Source organism: Marmota flaviventris, chromosome 11 (assembly GCF_047511675.1).
Source record: "Marmota flaviventris isolate mMarFla1 chromosome 11, mMarFla1.hap1, whole genome shotgun sequence".
NCBI lineage: Eukaryota > Metazoa > Chordata > Mammalia > Rodentia > Sciuridae > Marmota > Marmota flaviventris.
Window position 1 is genome coordinate 1,557,790 of NC_092508.1, and position 19,306 is coordinate 1,577,095.

Here is a 19,306-nt window from a genome sequence, read left to right on the forward strand (position 1 = left end):
CAAAGAAACACCCAGTCTGTGTCAGGGTTTAGCACTGGAGGGCTCATGTGTTTTCACTTCAGGTGACAACTGAACATTCCTGTCCACCTAGAAGGGCTGCTCGAAGCACTTGGCCTCCCTGTTGGGTGTGGCCACAAGAAGTGAGGTGGGGCAAGTCTCTGGGTGCTTCCCACTCCCATCTCCAGAGGGCTGGCACCGATGGGGAGCCTGACCTCCTTCCTCTTCCCGTTGGAAAGCTGGGAGAGGCATCTTTCTGTCCACACTCTAGCTTGTCGTCCTGGGGTCCTTGGGTGTCCATGTTACTGCTGTCACTCAGGTCCAGTTACAGCTGGGTTGTCTGAATAAGGCTTTTACTAAAGGTTTTCAGTAGGATAATGTACTTCTAAGTTTCATACTTCTTCAAAACTTAACCCTCTTTTGATACCTAAAAACTTAACGCTCATGTTTAAAATTTCAAAGTAATCAAAAATTGTGAATTAAACAAAGTGTAGTAATTTTGAAAAGAAGCTTCGTGTTTGAACTGAGAGTGTCTCGCTGTGAGGTGGTGCTGAGGTCACAGAGCTGTTCTTCCTCAGCCTGTTCTGTTTTCAAGACCAGAGGTGCCCCCCCCCCAAAAAAAAAAAAAGGCTGTTTGCCCATCTGTGCCCAGGGGCGTATGCAGAGCTGCGTGAGCCGCATGAGCAGAGACCGTGACCCCAGAATTTCTGTCCAGAGTCTCCTCCCTCCATGGCAGGGAGCTCCAGGGGTCTGGTGTTGTCTAGGGGTGGGTCCTGCAGGCTGCTGGTGGGCAGAGACATGAGCAGTGGTTCTGAGCGCCCTGCCCTGGTGCGCTGTGGGCTTGGGCTGCACAGGAGGGTCGCTCCTGAGGTCCCACATTCCGAGGTGCTGGAACTCTGCTGCCGCCTCCTCCATATGGTGTCCCCATGGTGATGGGGACCTGCCATGTGGAGCAGAAGCTCAGAGCCTGACATTCACCTCAGGTCACCTCAGGTCTGGCCATGGCTTGCTGGGTAGAGCCCCAGGAGCCGTTTCTGGGTTGTGCAGTCTGGGTAGCTTCTGAGGACGTGTGTCTCGGAGCCCTGCAAGCCAGCCTTGCTGGGACACTGCTGCTGCCCAGGCCGCAGCCTGCCCACCCTACCTATGGAGCTGGATGTCAGCCTGGGGCGGACCCCGTCTTTTTCTGCAGCGTCCTGTCCTCTTGTCTTTCACACACAGCCGTCCTTTCACCAGAAACCGTGGTGACCAGAGCTGGCCTCCTGCAGCTCTGCAGACCACTGGGTGCCAGTGTCCCCACCACTGTGGCAGGGGCAGTGCTGTGTGAGTGCCTTGAGGGGCGCTGTTCTCTGATTGAGCCTTTCCATGTGGACCTTCAAGGCCACTGCTACTCCCTGGCTGTGCTGGGCTATACCTCTCCCTGGGGGGGCAGCTTCCCTGACTGCCCGGGGGGCACTGGAGTCTGAAGATCTAGGGGTACAGCGAGCCGCCTTCCTGGGGTCCTTAGGCCTCTTTTTCTGTAGTGTAACCTTATTAAATTCCCAGGTCTGTTGTGTGGTCTCTCTGTTTACAAGGGACAAGTAGGCATCAGAGACGCCCTGAGGATGGCTGGTTCTGTTGGCAGAGCTGGTGGCACCCGTGCTGCATGGAGCTGCTTCTGACGGGCAGCAAGGATGCTCACTTGCCCCCCTCTTCATTCTGTGCGATCCCGCCTCCCTCTGGTGCTGTCCAAGCCCACGCTGAACGGTTGCTTTGCGAATCCTCGCTCCCGGGGTATCGGGCAAACCAGGACAGGACTGTAAAGACTGCTCTGTGGTCAGGTGAGCAGGCACCCTCTCCAGGGCCTGCTGGCCTTGCTGGCCTGCTGTGCTTGCCGCCCGCCTACTGCAGGGCTGGGTGGAGCCCTGTGCTCGGGGGCACTGTGCGTAGACAGTGTAGGCACACGTATGAGGTTTCGTGTGTCGTTGGTTTGTGGGGTTTTCTGCGTGACTGTGTCATACCATGCATTGTTCAAACATTCTGGTTACGACCTCTCCTGCTCCACAGATTCAGTAAGCTGCGAGCGTTTGGACAGATGCAGTCTCTGTTCATTGTTATGGTGAATTCTTCCTAGACAGCCACATAGCTTATGTGTCATTTGTCAAGATTAGGAGGATAAGGTCCTGAAGTCCTCTGTGCAGTGTTCGTTACTTTAAGCACGAAGTGTAGACCAGTGTCATGCTGCAGCTCTGGGAAGGATTGGGACCTAACAGTCTTCTCTCAGAAATTTGCTATGGAATTTGACTATTTCAATTAAAATTTCAGGACAAATAGGTCACAGCCTAAGGTTTCTATGTCATTTGTGCTTTAGAATCTGAGGGTGCTTTGCAGCAGTGGTAGTTGGGGGTTTTCTGGCTGAAGAGTGTCCAGCATCTGCCATGCTGGGCGGTGAGGGCACTGTAGTGGGCCTCCTGGTCTGGCTTACCAAATGGCCTGCCAGTCCACACAGCTGCTCTGGAGGTGGACAGAGGCAGCTCCTTTGCAGGGTGAGGCCCACCTGTGTCATGTCAGCTTGTGGGTTTTCAAGCATCCAAGGCAGGACAGCCAAGGCCACTAGATGGTCAGTGAGATCTGTGGGGGCAGGCGTTGCCGGCAGCAGTGAACTCTGCCCCTTCTTTTTGAGACAGAGTTGAGCGGTTGATTATCCAGTGTCCAGATGAAGGACTGAGGACCAGGGGCCTGGGGAGCTGCTACCATCTGTGTGGTTTGGTTTGGTCTGGTTCTCCTGGGAGTTTACTGTGTCCCTGGGGTTTGAATTCCAGCAGTTCAGACATTCTGCACCCCACAACCCCTGCCTATTGCCCTTGGTGCCGTGTTTGGTGAGGCCTGGCCACATTGTCCTCTCCTGTAACCAGAGCTGTGGCCAGTGTGGGTGTGGCAGGTGGTGGCCCATGCACCACGCCTTGGGCATCACAGTCCAGGGAGTGGAGCCAGGGCAAAGACCAGCAGTTACGGCCACCAGGCCATGGCACGTTGCTACTGCCCTGCTGCGCGGCAGGACAGCCCCAGCCCGGTGCCTGGTCAGGGCCACAGAGTGTTAGGGGAGCGGGAGATGTGTGTGGCCTGTGTTGGCGCACGTGTGCACTGCGGCGCGGGAAGGCTCATGTGGAATTTCTGCTTTTCCCTGCAGTGAGAAGTGTGAGGTCTTGGTCTACAGTGCGCGGGAGGCTGAGGATGCGGAAAAGGTGAGCAGACGCGTAGCATGGTGAGTGCCCCTCCCTGTGGTTCCCGGGTGCCGTTCTCGAGGCTCATCTACCCAGTTCCATTCCACTGTCTTTGCGACCATCAGTGTTTCGTGGTCCAGAAGCAGCATCCAGCCAGCCCATCACCTCCCGTGGCTGTGACATTTTGACTTTTTAAAAAAACAGCTTTATGACCTTAAAATGGTGGGCAGTGAAGATGCAGAACCTTGGTTGCCAGCCTCGGTGTCTGTGTTAAATCCTGGTGAGGCTGAAAGCCGGCCTCATCGGGGGCAGTTGGTCACTCCTAGAAGCTGCTTTCCCGGGTCTGTGTCTGTGAGCTCCCTGCCAGTCTCAGTGGTTTTCAGGAACTTCATGGGGATAACCAAAAACTTGTGAAGCAGAATCATTCAGGACGCTTGCCCTTCCAGATGTAGAAGCGTGTGCATGTGCCGTCGTGCGGCCACGGTGGGCGAGGCCGGAAACAGGCCGTGTGGGGGTCACAGTTTGGCAAAGCCACATCCTGAAGGGTAACAAAAAATGAAGTGGAGGAAACGGGTTAGTTTTTGAATGGTGTTGAAGCATTTGAGCGTCCATTCTGTGTCCTGTGTCACACCTACATCACCAGGAGACCAGCAAGGCGGGCATAGGAATTGTGGGACCACATGCAGGCTGCAGACTGCTGTCCTGGCAGAGGAGCTGGCAGAGTGGACACTGAGTAGCAGCCCTGCTGGGCTCCTCCCTGTGCGGGAGGGAAGGGGAGGGAAGGGGCTGGGCGGCTCTCCCCAGGAGCAGTGTCCCCAGAGAGACGGAGCCTCTGTCCTAGCAGCTCTGCTGCTGGGGTAGTGGGAGTCGTGCTTTCCCGAGCTGTTTTTGTGGTGCTGATTGTGTGTTTTCAGGTTATTTTTATACCTGTGTTAGAGTATTTCAGTGGCACGCATCTTAGGAGAATGACAACTCTGTCTCCAAGACTGCGTCGTTGTCGAAGGCCATTGTTGAATGCACAGAGTTTGTTTTTTTCCCCTTTCTGGGGCTGGCGGGGTAGCCCCATGGGTACCCAGGGTCTCCCTAAATTGCGAAGCTGATTTTGAACTTGTGATCCTCCTGCTCCGCCCTCCTGTGTGGCTGGAATTACAGGCACCACCAGCAGTTATGGCCGCCAGTCCATGGCACGCCAGCCCAAACTCTTGAAACTCGAAGGTGGTGCTGAGTCGGGCGTGTTTGGGAGATAATGGCGTGCAAGGGTTGCTGTGGAGGTGCCCGTCAGGGAGGTGTCTAGGGCAGGAGGTGCCAGCCACGTCCTGGGAGTGTGTTGACGTGGGTTCTCCTGTCACTTTGTGAGTTGGCCCTGCCTTCCAGAAGGAGCCTGTGGGGGAAGGGGGTCTGTCACGAGGCGGGCTGCTCCGTGGCCTTGTCCTCCTCGGGGTGCCCCTCCCTCCCCGCCTGTGAGGTGGCCTGCACACCCCGCCTGGAGCGCTGGTGGGCCCTCCTGGGAGGCAGTGCTCAGGCCTCCTGAAGGGCGTCCCCTGTGCCCCTCTTCACCTCAGGGTGATCCTTCTGACAGGCACTTGGAGGTTACAGTGTGGTTGCGTGTAGGCTTCCGCAGTGGGCTCTCCCTTTAAATTGGGCTCTTCCTCTCCCAGGTGGTGGAGGACATCGAATACCTCAAGTACGACAAGGGGCCGTGGCTCAGCCAGGACGACCGCACCTTCCACAACCTGCGGCTGCTGTGAGTGCCCCTGTGGGCGGGGAGCAGGGGCAGCGCTGCCTCCAAGTGCAGTCCTGGGTCTGGTCCGCAACCAGGGTTCGGGGTTCAAGTGAGGCGTTAGTGGCGCCAGCCAGCACCACGTGTATTGATTTCCTCTTTCCTTCCAGGCAGCTCTTGGGTGCCTGGTTGGGTCGCTACTTATTTGGCTGCCGACATTAATTCAGCAGAGATTCTGCTCCGCTCTGCGCTGGGCACTGTTCCAGGTTCAGGGCACGTGGCATCAACGCAGAGATGTCTCCTGTGGGGACACAGAAACAGCTGTGCTGGGTCCTGGAGGCTCTGAGGAGGGGTGGTGCTGTGTGGGCTGGGCAGCCCCCGGCACTGTCACTGTGCAGAACCCTCCTGCAGAGGCCTCAGCAGAGCCAGGACTGGGCCCCACGCATCGGCCAGAGCAGGGGCAGCAGGTGGAGAGGCTCTGAGGCAGGAGCGAGCCCGGGGTGCCCAGAGTCTGGGTCCTGGTCCTGCGACCTCTTGCCTTCCCCGCTGGCCTCCTGCGGTGGTCAGCACACGTGGGACTCCCGCTTTCTCCTGTGTGGGCCACGCCATTCCTGCCCCCAGGGTCTGCTCCCGCAGCCTTGGATGGGCTCTCAGGGCACTGAGCGTCTTGCTGGCTCACAGCCATCTTCATGGCCTCGTCGCAGCCGTGCTCTGGCCTCCATGGGTGGACTCCAGGTGGCAGGAGGCCTGTCTGTTGCCCCGAGGGCCTTGGTACAGGAGTCACACAGAAGCGCACTTGGGAGGGAGATCTGCGGCGAGCTGTCTTCATCGCTTTTAGGACCACAATTCCTGCAAAGCTCAGGAATTGGCAAAGAAAGTGCTGTTGGTCGTGATGACTTGTAAGTGTGAATAGTTAGCTCATAGCAGCAGGGCTGAGCTGGGTGCGTGGTGTTTGGGGCCTGCTTGTCATTTGAAGTCCTGGCTGCCACCTGGGCCTTTCTGGGTCATCTCTGGCCATCTCCCAAGAACACCTTCTCAGGGCCCCTGCCCTTCAGCACGGCAGCCTCACTCCCCTTGGCTTTCCTGGGCCTGTCTGGGGCAGGGATGGCCTTGGCACATGTCCTCTCACCTTGATCTCAGAGGGACGTGACAGTGGTGTTGAACCCCGACATGAAGAAAAGACCACTGACTCCAATTTTAAATCAGATTAAAGCAAGCTTGTATTTGTGTGCACAGGAGCAGGCCAGGACTGTCTCTCCTGAAAACCCCGGGCTGCAGACCAGCCCCCAGCTCTCCAGGAACATGACTTTATAGCACAAAAAGTTGCAAAGGCGGGGGTGTCTTGAGAACTTAGAGATAATGGGGTTCTGACAGTCACGGTACAGAGTCAGAGAGCAGCTTAATGATGGACGTGGCATGACAGTTAAGGAAGGGAGCAGATTCAGATCCCCACATCAGGGTTTGTGAGGCCCCCTGAGGTTTCAGAGAGGGCTGTTATCTGGTCAGGTGTGGGGAGTTCAAGGCACGGGCAGGCATTCCAAGCTAGAATTTATAGAATCAGAATTTAGAAATCGCAGGAATTTACAGCGAAGCAGAAACTAACTTTCCATGACTTTGTGACAAGATGGCTCCCAGTCTTAAGAGGGAATTAGGCTGGGCTCCTCAGGTGGCTGCAGAGGTGGCCCTGTGCCTGGTGGCAGCTCCTCCTTGGTGCTGCTGTGGCATTGGCCCTTGATCTTGATTGTGTGGGCAGGATCTGCGGGAGGTGAGTGAAGCAGTCCTCTCGAGAGCTCCAGAGGGTCGGTGGCTCACGGCACATGTAACTAAGAGGTCCCCGATCCCTGCAGGCCTGAGCTGGGCGTGTGGTTGAGCTGAGCTTCCCTCTGTCTCTGGTGCAGGGTCACTGGCAGAAAGGACCAGTGAGTCTGCCGAGTGCCTGTGCTCCCAGCACTGTGCTCGGTGGTGTTCAGGTCACAGTCGTGTTTAGGAGTCCAGATCAGACTGGGTCCTGTGTTCGTCACTGTCAGTGAGACCTGCCCCCCAGTTAAGGGAACGGGTGCTGGTGTAGCAGGCATGAGGAGGCCACAGGCAGGCAGATGCGGCAGGTCAACTCCAGGCTGTGGTCCTGGGACTGTCGCTCTGCACAGGAGAGTGGGGAGCTAAAACTCCGAACGTCCATCCGTGTGCCCTAGCAAAGGGAAATCTAGGGTCAGACCCCAAGGCCAGGCAGGAGAGCTTTGCCACAGTGGGGGTGAAGTGAGACCCGGGCACAGAGCGCCTGGGGCGGGCCCTTCTCCTGCGGAGGCCACAGGGGGCAGCGCTGCTGCGGCCAAGCCTGTCGCTGTTTGGCATCTGCCGGGAGAACTGGCCCCACCGTCCAGGCTCCCGAGTCACGGCTCTCTCCTCCCCAGGCCCCCGGGAGGTCTTGAGCCTCGCAGGTCCTCTCCTCACTGTCACGAGGACATCCTGCTCGGGGACATCCTGCTCAGGGGGCTGCTTCCACAAGCCAGTCCCAGGTTAATGACGGTGCTGCCATCAACGATGGGGAGATTAACTTAGTGCTCCTGCTGGGGCGAACTGTCCCTTCTGAAGTTCCCACAGAAACCTGTGGCCTAGGTCCTGACCTCAGGGTGCCCTCGGCAGACCCCGCCAGGAGCCAGCTGCCTTGGCCGATCCTCTTGGCGGGTTTCCTAGTTGGCTCCCTTGCTCCCGCCTGTTCACCCCCGGGGCAGGCCCACCTGCTGCCGTGTTCCAGGTACTGGATTGTTCATCAAAGGAATCCAGAAAAGCCTGTGACCTGCCGTGGTACTGGCCACACGTCACTGCCCATTACCAGTTAGTACCTAACAACTTGACCTGTGGTGCCTGGTATTTTCATCTGTAAACTTTGGCACAGAAGTAAAAGGCTAAGTTCTATTTTCTGAAGAGAAAACAAGACCGCTCTCCGTATGAGTTTTGTATGTTGTCCATTTCATGGACTCACTGCCCTCGAAAACTGTCTTAAGCCAAGTAAACACAGCTTCTGTCTAACTAAGAAGGTCTGGGAATGGAGCTCAGTGGTAGAGCACTCTGGGGTCCAGTCCCCAGTGCAAAACCCAGTAACGCAGAGCTGGTCTGAAGGACTTGGACAGCGCCTGTCTTGGGCACCAGGTTGAGCCAGTGTCCATCGCAGGTGACCACATTCTACAGTGGAGGTGCACAGCCCTTAGCACCAAGCAAAGGCATGTGGTATGAGGGGCTGTGAGGCTGCCCTTTCCTGGCTCACTGTGCCCTGTCCACTCACTGCCTTGTGGACGCTTGCCAGGCCAGCGGCTGTGGAGCTGAGCTTCCCAGGGTGGCTCACTCCTTTCTCCCAGGTCTTCCGGCCTCGCCCCAGATCCAGTGGTTGTCGGCTGCCACTCTCCCATTGAATGCCCTGGGCCATTGCTTCTGAGCTGAGTGCCCTGTATGGGTCTCCGCCCGCTCACCTGTGGCTGTGCCGTGAGCAGTGTCCTGTCCCCTGTGCCCGCTGCCTCCATCACCTCAGTGTCCTGAAGCCTTGCTTGGAATTGAGTGGGGGCTGATTCCCACTGTAGCTCGTCACCGTTTGTGAGCTGTGAGCTTTCTGTGGAGTAAGGGAAGACTTTAAAGGAAGGTCACCTGGGCTGACGGAGCACTCGGGAGTTGAGGTTTGTGGGCATAGTGCCCAGGCCCCACAGGGTGGAGGAGAGCGAGACACCACTGCCTTGCTCCCTCAAGGTCCAGGCTCCCAGCAGGAGGCTGTGAATGGGCAAGGACAGGCTCAGGAGAGGCAGACCCATTCGCGGCCAAGAGCTGGGCACAGAGGCTAAGGACAGCATCTCGAGGTCACAAGCCCTTCCTCTGAAGGGCCACACAGAGGCTGAAGCCACACACAGCACCTGCTGCTGCTGCTGCTCCACAGCGGCCAGGACGCATGCGTGCTCCTCACCGTCTCCTGGACGCTCACCTTGTATAACGGCACGAGCATTTCTCTGTTTTTCTGAACGTTCAACAGTCTGACTTTTCTAATAGCTTCCCCTGCGTGCCCTGACTGAGGGGCAAGGTGGGGGGCACACCGCTGCCCGCGGGCCAGGTCCAGCCTTGGCTGCTCTCAGGAGGGAGGAGAAGTGGGTGCCACAGAAGCTGTGTAGCCACGGAGCTGAGTGTGTTCTGTGTGGCCTGAATGTGCAGTTGCATCATGTGCCCTCTGTTGCAGGGTACATGGAGATGTGCTCTGTGGCTCAGGTCTGGAGACTGCGGGCCCAGGGGCAGTTGTGGGTCAGCCTCTTGCTTGTGCTGCAGGGGCCGGAGCTACCGGTGCCCTGGGCAGGTGACGCCATCTTGCCCTCCCTGCACTGACCTGGCCTCTACCTGTCCTGTGTCCCGTTGGAGTGGTTCCTGTCTGCCTCTCTTGCGTCTGCTGCCTTTGTGGTCTGTGCCCATCTGCATCTTGCTCTCCTACCTGTCCAGTACATGCCTCTACCAGGCTAGTGTCCAACACAAATGTCACAAGACCTGCTGTTTCTTTCCAGAATCTTTCGGTGGCTTGTCCTCGTCCGGTTGTAGATCCAGATTTCATTTTCTAGAGTTGACCCAGGACCCGAGGTGTCTGCCTGTCTTGGCCGCCTACACTGAGCCTGCCCGCCCCTCCACCCGGACGTGGCCTGCACTGAGCCTGCCCGCCCCTCCGCCCAGCCGTGGCCTGCACTGAGCCTGCCCTGCCCCTCTGCCTGGATGTGGCCTGCTTGTCCTGGTGCGCTCTCAAGCCTGTGTGGAGTCGCTTTCTCTTTTCTCCCTGGCTCTCCTGACTGCCTGTGGGCCTGTGTGCCCCTGTTGGCTGGTGCTGATTCTGCCAGGCAGAGCGTGAGCTGGCCACAGGAGGGGTGCTGTCCTGAAGCCACAGCCTCGGGATGTCTGGCTGGCCCCTCTGGTGACGGTACCTTGTCAGTTTCTAAACGCCTTCTGAAGTGTTTGTTGATCTTGATTCTCTACCATGCCTAAAACTGATGTCCTAAGACCATTATTTTAGTAGTTACTTGGTCATCTGCTTATCAAACAGAAGGACCCTGTAACTGCCCGTCTCATACGCCACAGCGTCCAGTGAGTCGTCCTGGTTCAGTTCACTGTGGTCTGGTCCTTTCCTTTTCTCCTATTCCTTGTCCTCCCCTGGACATCTCGTGACATTTTACAATGGTGTTGTCTTTATTTTCCTTTGATCACCATTTCTGAAGTGGACATCGTGACCGGTTTCTGCGATGATCATCCTAGGTGTTTTGGCTGAATGGCCACTCCAGAGCACCGCGGTTCCTCCCGAGCCACGGTGTAGGTGTGTGATCCGCTGTGCATGCCCATGCTGAGGGGTGGTGACTGGCTTTGGTCTTGCTGGCCCTGCGATCCCCTCTGTGGCCCACGACTGGCGCCTGCCCAGTGGGCCTGGCCTGTGAGGAGCGTGGTTCCAGTGGGGCGCCCCATGTGCAGGCCTCTGTCTGGTCTTCCTGCTTCCCAGAGCCCAGGCCTCCCACTCTGAGCTGCCCCCAGCTTGGAGCCCTTCAGCTTTGCAGCCCGGCGTCCCACACTGCAGAGGCTTGGGGTCCCCCGTGCAGGTGCGGTCTCCCTGCAGAACGCTGTGGGCGGGGTGAGCCGGCTGGGACCTAGGAGAAAGTGGACTTTCTGGTGATTGGGACACAGTTTGAGCCATAAAATCTTATTTTCCATCTTATTCTTTTCTGTCTTCCAGTCTCACTCTTTTCTTTTGATAACTGCAAACCACACTAACGCAGCTTTTCTTTTTAATTTGGACGCTCGGCCTAAGACGATGGATTATTCTGTCAGATGTTGGTCCTTAAAGTACACACCGTGCTTGTGCTTCCCTTCCCTGTTTTCCTCTGCATCTGGAGAGGCTCCTGGTGTCTTTGCTCCTTGGTGGCACCATAGGCCAGCAGAGGCGCAGGCTTCGGGCTCAGTGGGGCTGCACCCTGGCCCTTCCCAGGTCCTGGAACCCAGTGCTGCCTGGTTCCCGTGAGCCGGGGCAGCGGCCATGTGTGGCTTCCCTCGTCTTCAGCATCCTGAGAAGCACGTTCTCTGGAAGATTCTCAGGGCAGTGTGCAAATTATAATTCTGCCAAGTCAGACGTAGATGGCACCGTTGCTCTGTGTGCTCCCCACGTTTGCTGGTCAGTAAGTCCTTCCAAATTTTCTAGCTTTTTCTTAGGGTTTTCAACTGTGGAGAAAACCAAATCAGCCTCTAGTCACCACGGTATTTGTTAATGTTTATGTGAACTTCGATTTTATTTGAATCTTTTATTGTGAGATGGCTTTAGAAAGTTATGCAGTAACAGGTGTAGAAGAGTCGGACCTGTGAACAGTGAGGAGCTGTGTGCTTACCTGTCACTGAGGTGCATGTGCACAACTGGAAGCCCCACGCAGCTGGGAGGGAGGGTCCTGTGCTCTGAGGGCTCAGCAGCAGCCAGGTTGCGTTTCCGGCAGCCCAGAGCACAGCCACTTTGTGCCCTTGCAGACTTCCCAATACACTTGCCTGAGTTTTTAAAAATATTTGGTCTTTCGGCAGATAAAATCAACTTGACATTGAAATTAAGAAAGTGATCTTACCTTTGAGTGTGTACATGGTAGCCGTTTGCCCAGCCAAGTGGAACTCCCCGTGAGCATTGAGGGGCACCAGCAGACATGGCTGTCAGCATCAATACTGGGAATGGCATTGGGCCTTTGGGTTGTGGATTACGTACAAGTGACAGTTTGTATGAGGACACTCAGGCCCTGCCTGCCGACCACGTGTACTCAGCCTGCTACAGCTACAGTTTTTGGTTCTCTGTGGCAGTGACACCTGGGGGCCCTGTGTCCCCACTGAGTGGTCTGTCTCTGCTGTGGGAACCAGCTGGGGTTCACATAGCAGGCCTGGGTCACTTGTCCAGGGCCCGGCCAGGGTCAGCTTTGTTCAGTCTCCACTTGAGCTGTTCTTCCACTGCTTTTATAGCTCCCCATGGAAAAGTGGCTGTTGAAAATAATTACGCTCTCTGCTCTAAATCTATAGGGGAGGACTTCAAATATAGTGGTAATATTCAGACTTAACTTGGTTTAAAATAGGCCTATATAACAAAATATAAAGATTTTAGCGTTCAGCAAAATTACATGGTGAAACAAGAGAGTGCCCTGTGACTTGAGTTTGTTGGTGCCCAGGAAGGGAGAAGTAGACCTTTCACAGGCCAGGCCACGGGGTGCCTGCGCGCCCCAGCTGCAGGCAGCCTGGACTTTGCCTGCAGGCGGTTGGCACACACACGGCCCCGCCTGCCGGCTGGTGAGCTGCAGGGCCCAGTTCTTCCCGGGTCTTGTCCCAGGACACATTCACGCAGAGCAGAGTGCTGGGGTGCCGTCCACTGGCAGCTCTGTCCAGCTGCCCTGTGCACAAAGCACACCAGGGCTCCTTTTTAAATGTTTCCAAAAGGCCATCGTCTGCCAGCCCTGAGGCTTTTTAGAGGCTCCCTTGGGTTCTTGGGGTGACACAGCCCCAAGGTCTTGGCAGAGAGGCTGTGCCCGGGATGGCTGCGTGGGGGGAACCCCTGTGGCTGAGGCCACAAGCTCCTGTGCAGATGCTTTGAAAACATCAGTGCCTGCCGTGTGACACTCGTGCTCTGTGACACTCCTTTTGATGGCTTGGCGTGATCCCTGTCGGTCTTGTCTTGCAGGGTTCAGGACAAGTTGGAGGTGCTGAATTACACGACCATCCCTGTCTATCTCCCGGAGATCACCATTGGGGCTCATCAGAGTGACCGGGTCTTTCGAGCCTTCAGAGAGGTGAGTAGGAAGCCTGAGGGCCAGCCAGGCTGGGGTGGTGGTGGCCGCAGACACCACGTCACTCCGCTGAAGAGTGGCTTGCTGCCTTGCCCTTCTGCAGTCCTGCTGGGGTCCTCAGGTGGAGGCAGGAGCAGCCGTGTTCTGGTGGCCCTGGCCGCCTGGCATACAGCTATCTTGATGCACACACGTCCTCTGTTCCTCCGCCACCATCTCCTCTCTGCTGTCACCTCAACTCTCACGTCCGTCTGTGAATCATGAGGCTCACGTTTCTACACAAGGGCCTCCAACCAGTGGGAGCACCGGGCCTGACAGTGGGCAGGAAGTTGGGGGCCAGCCCATCCCACTCATCCTGTCTGTGATTTCCACGCCTTCCAGTGGATTGTGTCTCCCCGTTGGCATGGAGAGTCATCCCCAGCCAGACTCTGAGGGAGGGACAGGGGCCAGCAGGAGAGCCAGGGCTGCTCTGGTCGTTGGCTACTGGCAATGTGTGCGTGATCGTCGTGGGGTCTGCACTCTGAGCTGAGCAGGGGACCCGTGATGGGTTTGGAGAGGGACGCTTCTGCACTGCTGTGATTTCAGGTGGGTGCTGCAGGTACCCTGAGGCGCGGAGGGTATGCGTCACCTCCCTTGAGGTTACTTGGCTCCGTGCCTGTTTTTCTGGGGAATGGACCCTTGAACCCAGGGCCTATGCGTGCCAGCCATGTGCTCTACTCTGATCCGTGCATCTCCAGCCCATCACTTTCTGTTTTCGTGAATTCTTTGGGTTGTTCTGACGTGACTTCTTCCAGTGTAGACTTGCAGCCCCGCCGACCCTGCCTGCACGCCGTGGCCCTGCCGCTGCTCCTGCTGTCCTGGCGCCCTGCAGGGTGCCTGCGCCGCTCCTCCTAAGCAGGCTGTGTGGACCTGCAGCTTTCTCCTCGGGCTCCTTCCGCCTGCCACCGCAAGGAGAAGCTGTGCCCGCTGCAGGCCTCGCCTGCCCTCAGCTCTCCGGCTTCCGTCTTGCTGGCCTGGGAGCTGTTGCTGGGGCGTGGTGTCGGCCGAGCTGCCCTGTGGGCGCTGGGCAGCTCCTGGTCACCTAGCGGCCACTCCGACTTTAAAGCTTTTTTCATTTGATGTTCACGTGGCTTCCAAGCTTCTTTAATTGATGTTTATTGGGTAGCTTTTCTACACCCTGTAATTTCAGCTTCTCTGTGTGTTTATATTTAATGTAAGTACCTTATAAAAAGCTTGTAGGTGTTTTTAAATCTTTTGTTAGCCTGAACGTTGTTCGGATTTAATGCATTCTTGATAAATCTGTAAATAGCTTGTCTTGCTCTCATGGTTTTCTTACCTGTTGAGTGCTCTTGTCCCTCTCTGGATGAAGCTGTCCTCCCGCCCTCGCCCCTTCTGTTGCCTGCTGGTCCTCGTCCTCCTCACAGCTGGCAGTGACTGACCTGGAGAGGCGGGCGCTCCTCTCTGGCTGCCTGGAGTCCCGTGGCGCCTGTGGTTCTCCTGACTTTGCAGCGCTGCTCGGCCCTGTGTCCTCGGTCTGTGCCCCTCCAGCCCTCAGCCGTGCTCTGGTGCAGTCAGGGTTGATGTGATGCTCAGCCTGTGTTTTTGCCTTGCTATGGCTCACACCTGCCTGGCACCTGCTTCTGTTCAGGATCGCTGGCCTTCGGCCTGAAGAATCCTTTGCAGATAACAGATTCTCACATTTATTTAAAATGGCCTTTAGTTGGTCTTCATTTTCTTTGTTTTATTTTGGAGCATCAAACAAAAATAGAAAATTAGCTTTTCCCAAACCACACTGCCCAGTTGGCAGAGTGCCACCCCTGCATCACACCTCCTCCCTGGTCAGTCACCCCATGGACGAGAGCTTCGTTCTCTCTGATGGGCACCGAGGCTGGAGAACTCTGTTTGAATGTGTCCTCCTCACAGGCACGGACGCGTCCCCTCACCAGCCAGCAGCTGTCCTGGTCCAGTAGAGCACGCGCATGCCTGTGCTGCATGCTGGGCCACCTGCCACAGACCTGGTCAGCCCTCCAGGCCAGTGCTGTGACTCGAGCAGAGACCCTGCCAGGCCTGGCTCCTGGTCTCCTTGGTCTGCACTAGTTCCTGGGGCTTTGCTCAACGTTCAAGGCTTTGACACTCAGGAGGACCCCGGGACTGTATTTTGAACATCTCTCCGTTTGGTTTTATTGGCTGTTTCCCGTGGTTAGGGTGGTTTTCCTTCTCCCTGTGGGACTGTTGGCGAACTCCTCGCCTCTCTTGAGAGTGGTATCCTCACTGTGAGGTCACCCTGTGGCCTTTGGTGGCCAGTGCACCCTGGGCGCTTCGAGGTTGTGCAGGAGTTCTCCCTGAGGCTTCGCTCGGCCATTGGAGCAGCCCTTGGATTCTGGATTGCGTTGGTTGTTAACAAGGTGGTTGCCGCGCTGTTCGGCTTTTCCAGGTCTGTCTTTCCTCCTGTGGCTCTAGGTAGTGTCCAGTCTGAGGAAACGTTTCTCCTTCTGCACTGGTTTGTTCCTTAACGTGTCTGTGTCACCATGGACCGCCCCCCACCCCAGGCTCCTGTCCACTCAGCTGCAGTGACCTGTGTCTGCTGGGAACAGTGTGTCCAGCCCAGCGTCTCTGCTCCAGTGTGACCCTGCAGGGTTCTTCTAGTGCCTGTGCCGCCGTCTCAGAGTGGGAAGCCTGGTTCCATCCCTGGTGTGGTGTTTCCTTGCTGGATCAATCCTTATGTGTGACAAGCTGCCATGCTGGCTGCCAAGATTGCCACCGTCTGCCCCAGCCCTAGCTGGGCACAGTCACTGTAGGACTGAACTTGGGAGGAAGGAGACTCTGATTCTTGAAGAATACTTGCATTGGGTGTAGACTCCCACAGTGCTGTTTTTCCCAGCACTTACAAACTTTCAGTATTTCATAACTCTGTCCTTTGCGTTTCTCTTGAGAAGCTTGCTCTTCTCCCTGAAGATGCCTTTCTTCTTTGGCAGGGTCTCTTCTGTCAAACAGGTGTCTGGGTGGCTTTGCGCATTGTCCAGGTTGTCCTTGCCCTTGGTGGGTGTGCGTCAGCTTGCTGTGGCCCAGCACTCTGCTCTCTGGCTGCTCTCGGCTGTCAGATGACTGCCTTCCGTTCCCTCCTGCTCGCCTTTCAGGGGCCTGTCCTGCCCTGTCCCTGTGTCCTGTTGTGCCCCTCCCTTGTTTCTCAACATGCTCAGCCTAGGAGCAGGGCGCGGTGGTACACACCTATAATCCCAGTGGCTTGGGAGGCTGAGCCAGGAGGATCGCAAATTCAAAGCCAGGTTTTCTCCCGCAACTCAGCGAAACCCTGTTTCTAAATAAAATACAAGATAGGGCTGGGATGGGGCTCAGTGGTCGGGTGCCCCTGAGTTCAATGCCTGGTACCGCGCATCCCCTCCCCCAAAAAAACCCAAAAAAAGCCCCCCAAAAAACATGCTCTACACTGTCTCCAAGTTCCTGATCATCTTTTGAGCTCTTTCTAACCTGTTGATAGACCTGCATTTCCTGCATCTTAGTGTTTAATTTTAATTGTTGTCAATTTTTGTTTCTAGAATTTCCTGTCATAATTTTCAGTTTTCCGCTGTAACTGTTTTGCCGTCAGTGTCTTGGGCGTCCTGGTCCCAGGCACAGTGAACTGCTAACTGCAGCGTCTTCTCCGGGGTTGGCGAACCCTCGGGTCTCTTGCGCTGTGTTGCTGGTCACTGCCTGCCTGGGGCTGCCCTTTGTTGTTTCGCAGTGTTCTCCACGGTGGCCCCGTCTCTGGCAGGCGTGGGAGGCAGAGCAGGTCCCAGTGCGTCCAAGAGCTGAGCAGGGGAGCCGGTTCTCCGGGTCTGCTGTGTTTCACTGGCTCTTCCCGAGAGGCCGACTTCAGGAGGGTCCCTTCTTTTTGGTGGGTCCTGAATTTTTTGGCTTCTCTGGGTTGGAAAGCCCTGATCAGTATCTCAGAGGCTGCTGCTGGTGGAGGTGGACAGGCCCTTGGGTGGCAGGCGCAGGCTCCCCGTTGCTTTCTCCTGGGACCCGGGAGCCCTCCTGCCTGGGGCTTGTGAGCCAGGTCCTGTCTGTAGGAGTGGGCAGGAGCAGGAGCTGGTTGACCAGGCCAGTCACCCAAACTGGCCTCTCAGCTGTCTTAACCAGCTACAGGGAGATTGCGGAGCACTTTCTTATCATTATTGTGCTTTGCACAGTTTAACTTGTCAACATAAAAGAGGATATTATTGGGCTTGTGATTTTAATTTAATGTTGAGAAATGAGAAAATTTTTAATCAATGTTTAAGTGATTGGGGAAATCTTTTTTTAAAATTTGTACATGTTTTTTAAAAACAAGCTGCATTTTTTGAGCAGTTTTAGATTTACAGAACAATGACGTGGACGGTGGACAGGCCTCCTCTCCCCACGGTGCTTTTCCACATCCTCCAGGTCGGGTGCAGAGCACGTGTTGTTAGTGAGGCCTCACGGACACCTCGCTGGAACCTGAACCTTGGGTCTCCCAGTGTCCCCCAGTCCAGGCCTCCCAGCAGGAGTCCCAGGCCTGCGGGCTCCTCTGGGCGGTGGCCTCTGCTCGGCCTTCCCTGACTTGGGCACCTTCGGCTGCCAGAAGGAGCACAGCGGCCATTGTAGCACAGCCTCCGATGGCTGGCCGGGCTTTTCTCAAGGTCGGCTGGGCTGGGCAGGGGTCGAGGTGCCCTGTCAGTGTGACCGTCACTTGGCATCACTGACCACCTGGTCCCTGGAGAGTGGCTCTTCCCTCTTTCCAGAGAGTCGCCGCACGGTGTGGCTTTGTATGTGCCTGTTGGGGAGAATTGTGGGACCATTGAGAGGAATGCTTTTTTTTTAAGGAAATTCAGTTGATATTAAAGATTCTGCTTCTCTTCATTGATAGCATTCCCTCTGGCCACTGAGGACATAGTGAGGATTGTCCCAAGTGTCCCCTTGAAGTGGCTTGTGGGGTGTGGCGATGAGCAGTGGAGGGCTCTGGGGTGCCTGAGCAGTGCTGAAGGTCTGGGTCCGTGGCTCCACACGTGGCTTCCCTGGGTGGACAGCTGCCCAGCTGTGCTCCATCTTGCACGAGAGTCCCTCTGGTGAGCTGCAGCTGGCTGGTGGCCTCTTGGTGGCCTCGGCAGACAGGCAGATGCCTACATACCTGTCCTCCCTCCTCCAGCGCCCTACGGAGGTCCATGTGTCCCCACGCTCAAGAGGCAGAGTCATAGGGCAGCTTCGTTCTCTGTGGCCATCCCTTCAGACAGGCCACATATTAGGGACAACACACCCCACTGCATTAAAACACATTATTCAATCCCCAGCACCACAAAAAAAAAAGAAAAAACAAAAAACAAACCCTTAGCCATCCACCTCTTCTGCCCTGTCTTCCTTCCCTGGAGGCAGTTCCAGGGCCATGGAGTGGAGAGGCCCGAAGGCAGGCTGTCCTGCAGGCGTCCCTCCTTAGTTGTTCAGGTCACAGTGCTCCTCCTTGTTCCTGTGGCTCCGCTGGGACCTCAGGCCTAGGCAGGACTGGAAGCCTGGGGCAGGGACCATGCAGATGGCAGTGTGCTGGCCTTGCTCCGAGAACACCCAGTGGAGGCTGCTCTTCCTGCAGACCCTCACCTCAGGCCAGCAGAAGGACACGCTGTCAGGTTGCTCTTGTCAGGTCAGAGGCTGGGCTTCTGAGGTTACTGAGGGTTACTGTGAAGTTGAATTGCTAACCAGATCCACTGCCGTTTTCCACAATGACATGTTAGGAGAAATAGTAGATAAAGATCTGAACAGAACAGAGCCTTTTAGAGAAGGGCTGGGATTTGCTTCATGGGCCTTTTGTCGAGAGGCTAGGAAAGTAGAATCAGCCCCTTGGCAGGGGCAGAGGCAGTGCTGGGCCTGAGGCCGGGGGACTGGCTCTTCACCTCGAGCTTGCTGCCTGAGAACCACCCTGCCCTCGAGCACAGGAAGCGGAAGTGAGCCGGGCCTGCAGCACCTGCAAGTGCCCGTGGTGAGAAGACCTGCAGTTGTCCCTTCCAGAGCCTGCAGCGGCGTGGGCACCTCTCAGAAGAGGGGCCTTCCTGATAATGGCACAGGGGTGTCCATGGCCAGCTGTTTCCTGGAGCAGGAGGAGGGCAGCGGGGCCCTGGGCACCAGCACCTTGGAGGCACTTGCTCCCTTGTTAGGAATTTGTTTTCTTTTTTTGGCACTGGGATGAACCCAGGGACGCTCAACCACTGCCACATCCCCAGCCCATTTTTTATTTTGAGATGAGATCTAAATTGCTGAGATCCTTGCTAAGTTGCTGAGGCTGGCTTTGAACTTGCAATCCTCCTGCCTCAGCCTCCTGAGCCACTAGGATTATAGGTGTGCACCACCAGGCCCAGCAGGAACTTTTTTAAAAAGGTAGAAACATGGGTTTTCACCAGACTCCACCAACAACAGGAGTCCTTTATATAATCTCAGTTAACATTAGAAAGACAAAAGAATTGCCAAGAGCACAGCTCTAGTTTTGTGAGAAGCTTGAACTTGGGGCGTGGAGGAGGCAGGTGCTGAGTGTGTCCTGGTGCACCCCTTCTCTCCCGTGGTCGGGTCTCACAGTGCCTGGCGCTGGC

The 19,306-nt window shown here is 56.3% G+C and overlaps 1 protein-coding gene across 2 annotated transcripts in view; it reads left to right on the plus strand.

Annotated features, from left to right (window-relative positions):
* Positions 1 to 19,306, plus strand: part of Ndufa10 (NADH:ubiquinone oxidoreductase subunit A10) — a 39,444-nt gene that overhangs the window by 11,818 nt on the left and 8,320 nt on the right. For both annotated transcript variants that reach the window (XM_071619493.1, XM_027951674.2), the window contains exons 7-9: positions 3,164 to 3,218; positions 4,856 to 4,941; positions 12,617 to 12,725. In XM_071619493.1, coding sequence (XP_071475594.1) covers positions 3,164 to 3,218; positions 4,856 to 4,941; positions 12,617 to 12,725 — 250 coding nt within the window. The remainder of the gene's footprint in view (positions 1 to 3,163; positions 3,219 to 4,855; positions 4,942 to 12,616; positions 12,726 to 19,306) is intronic.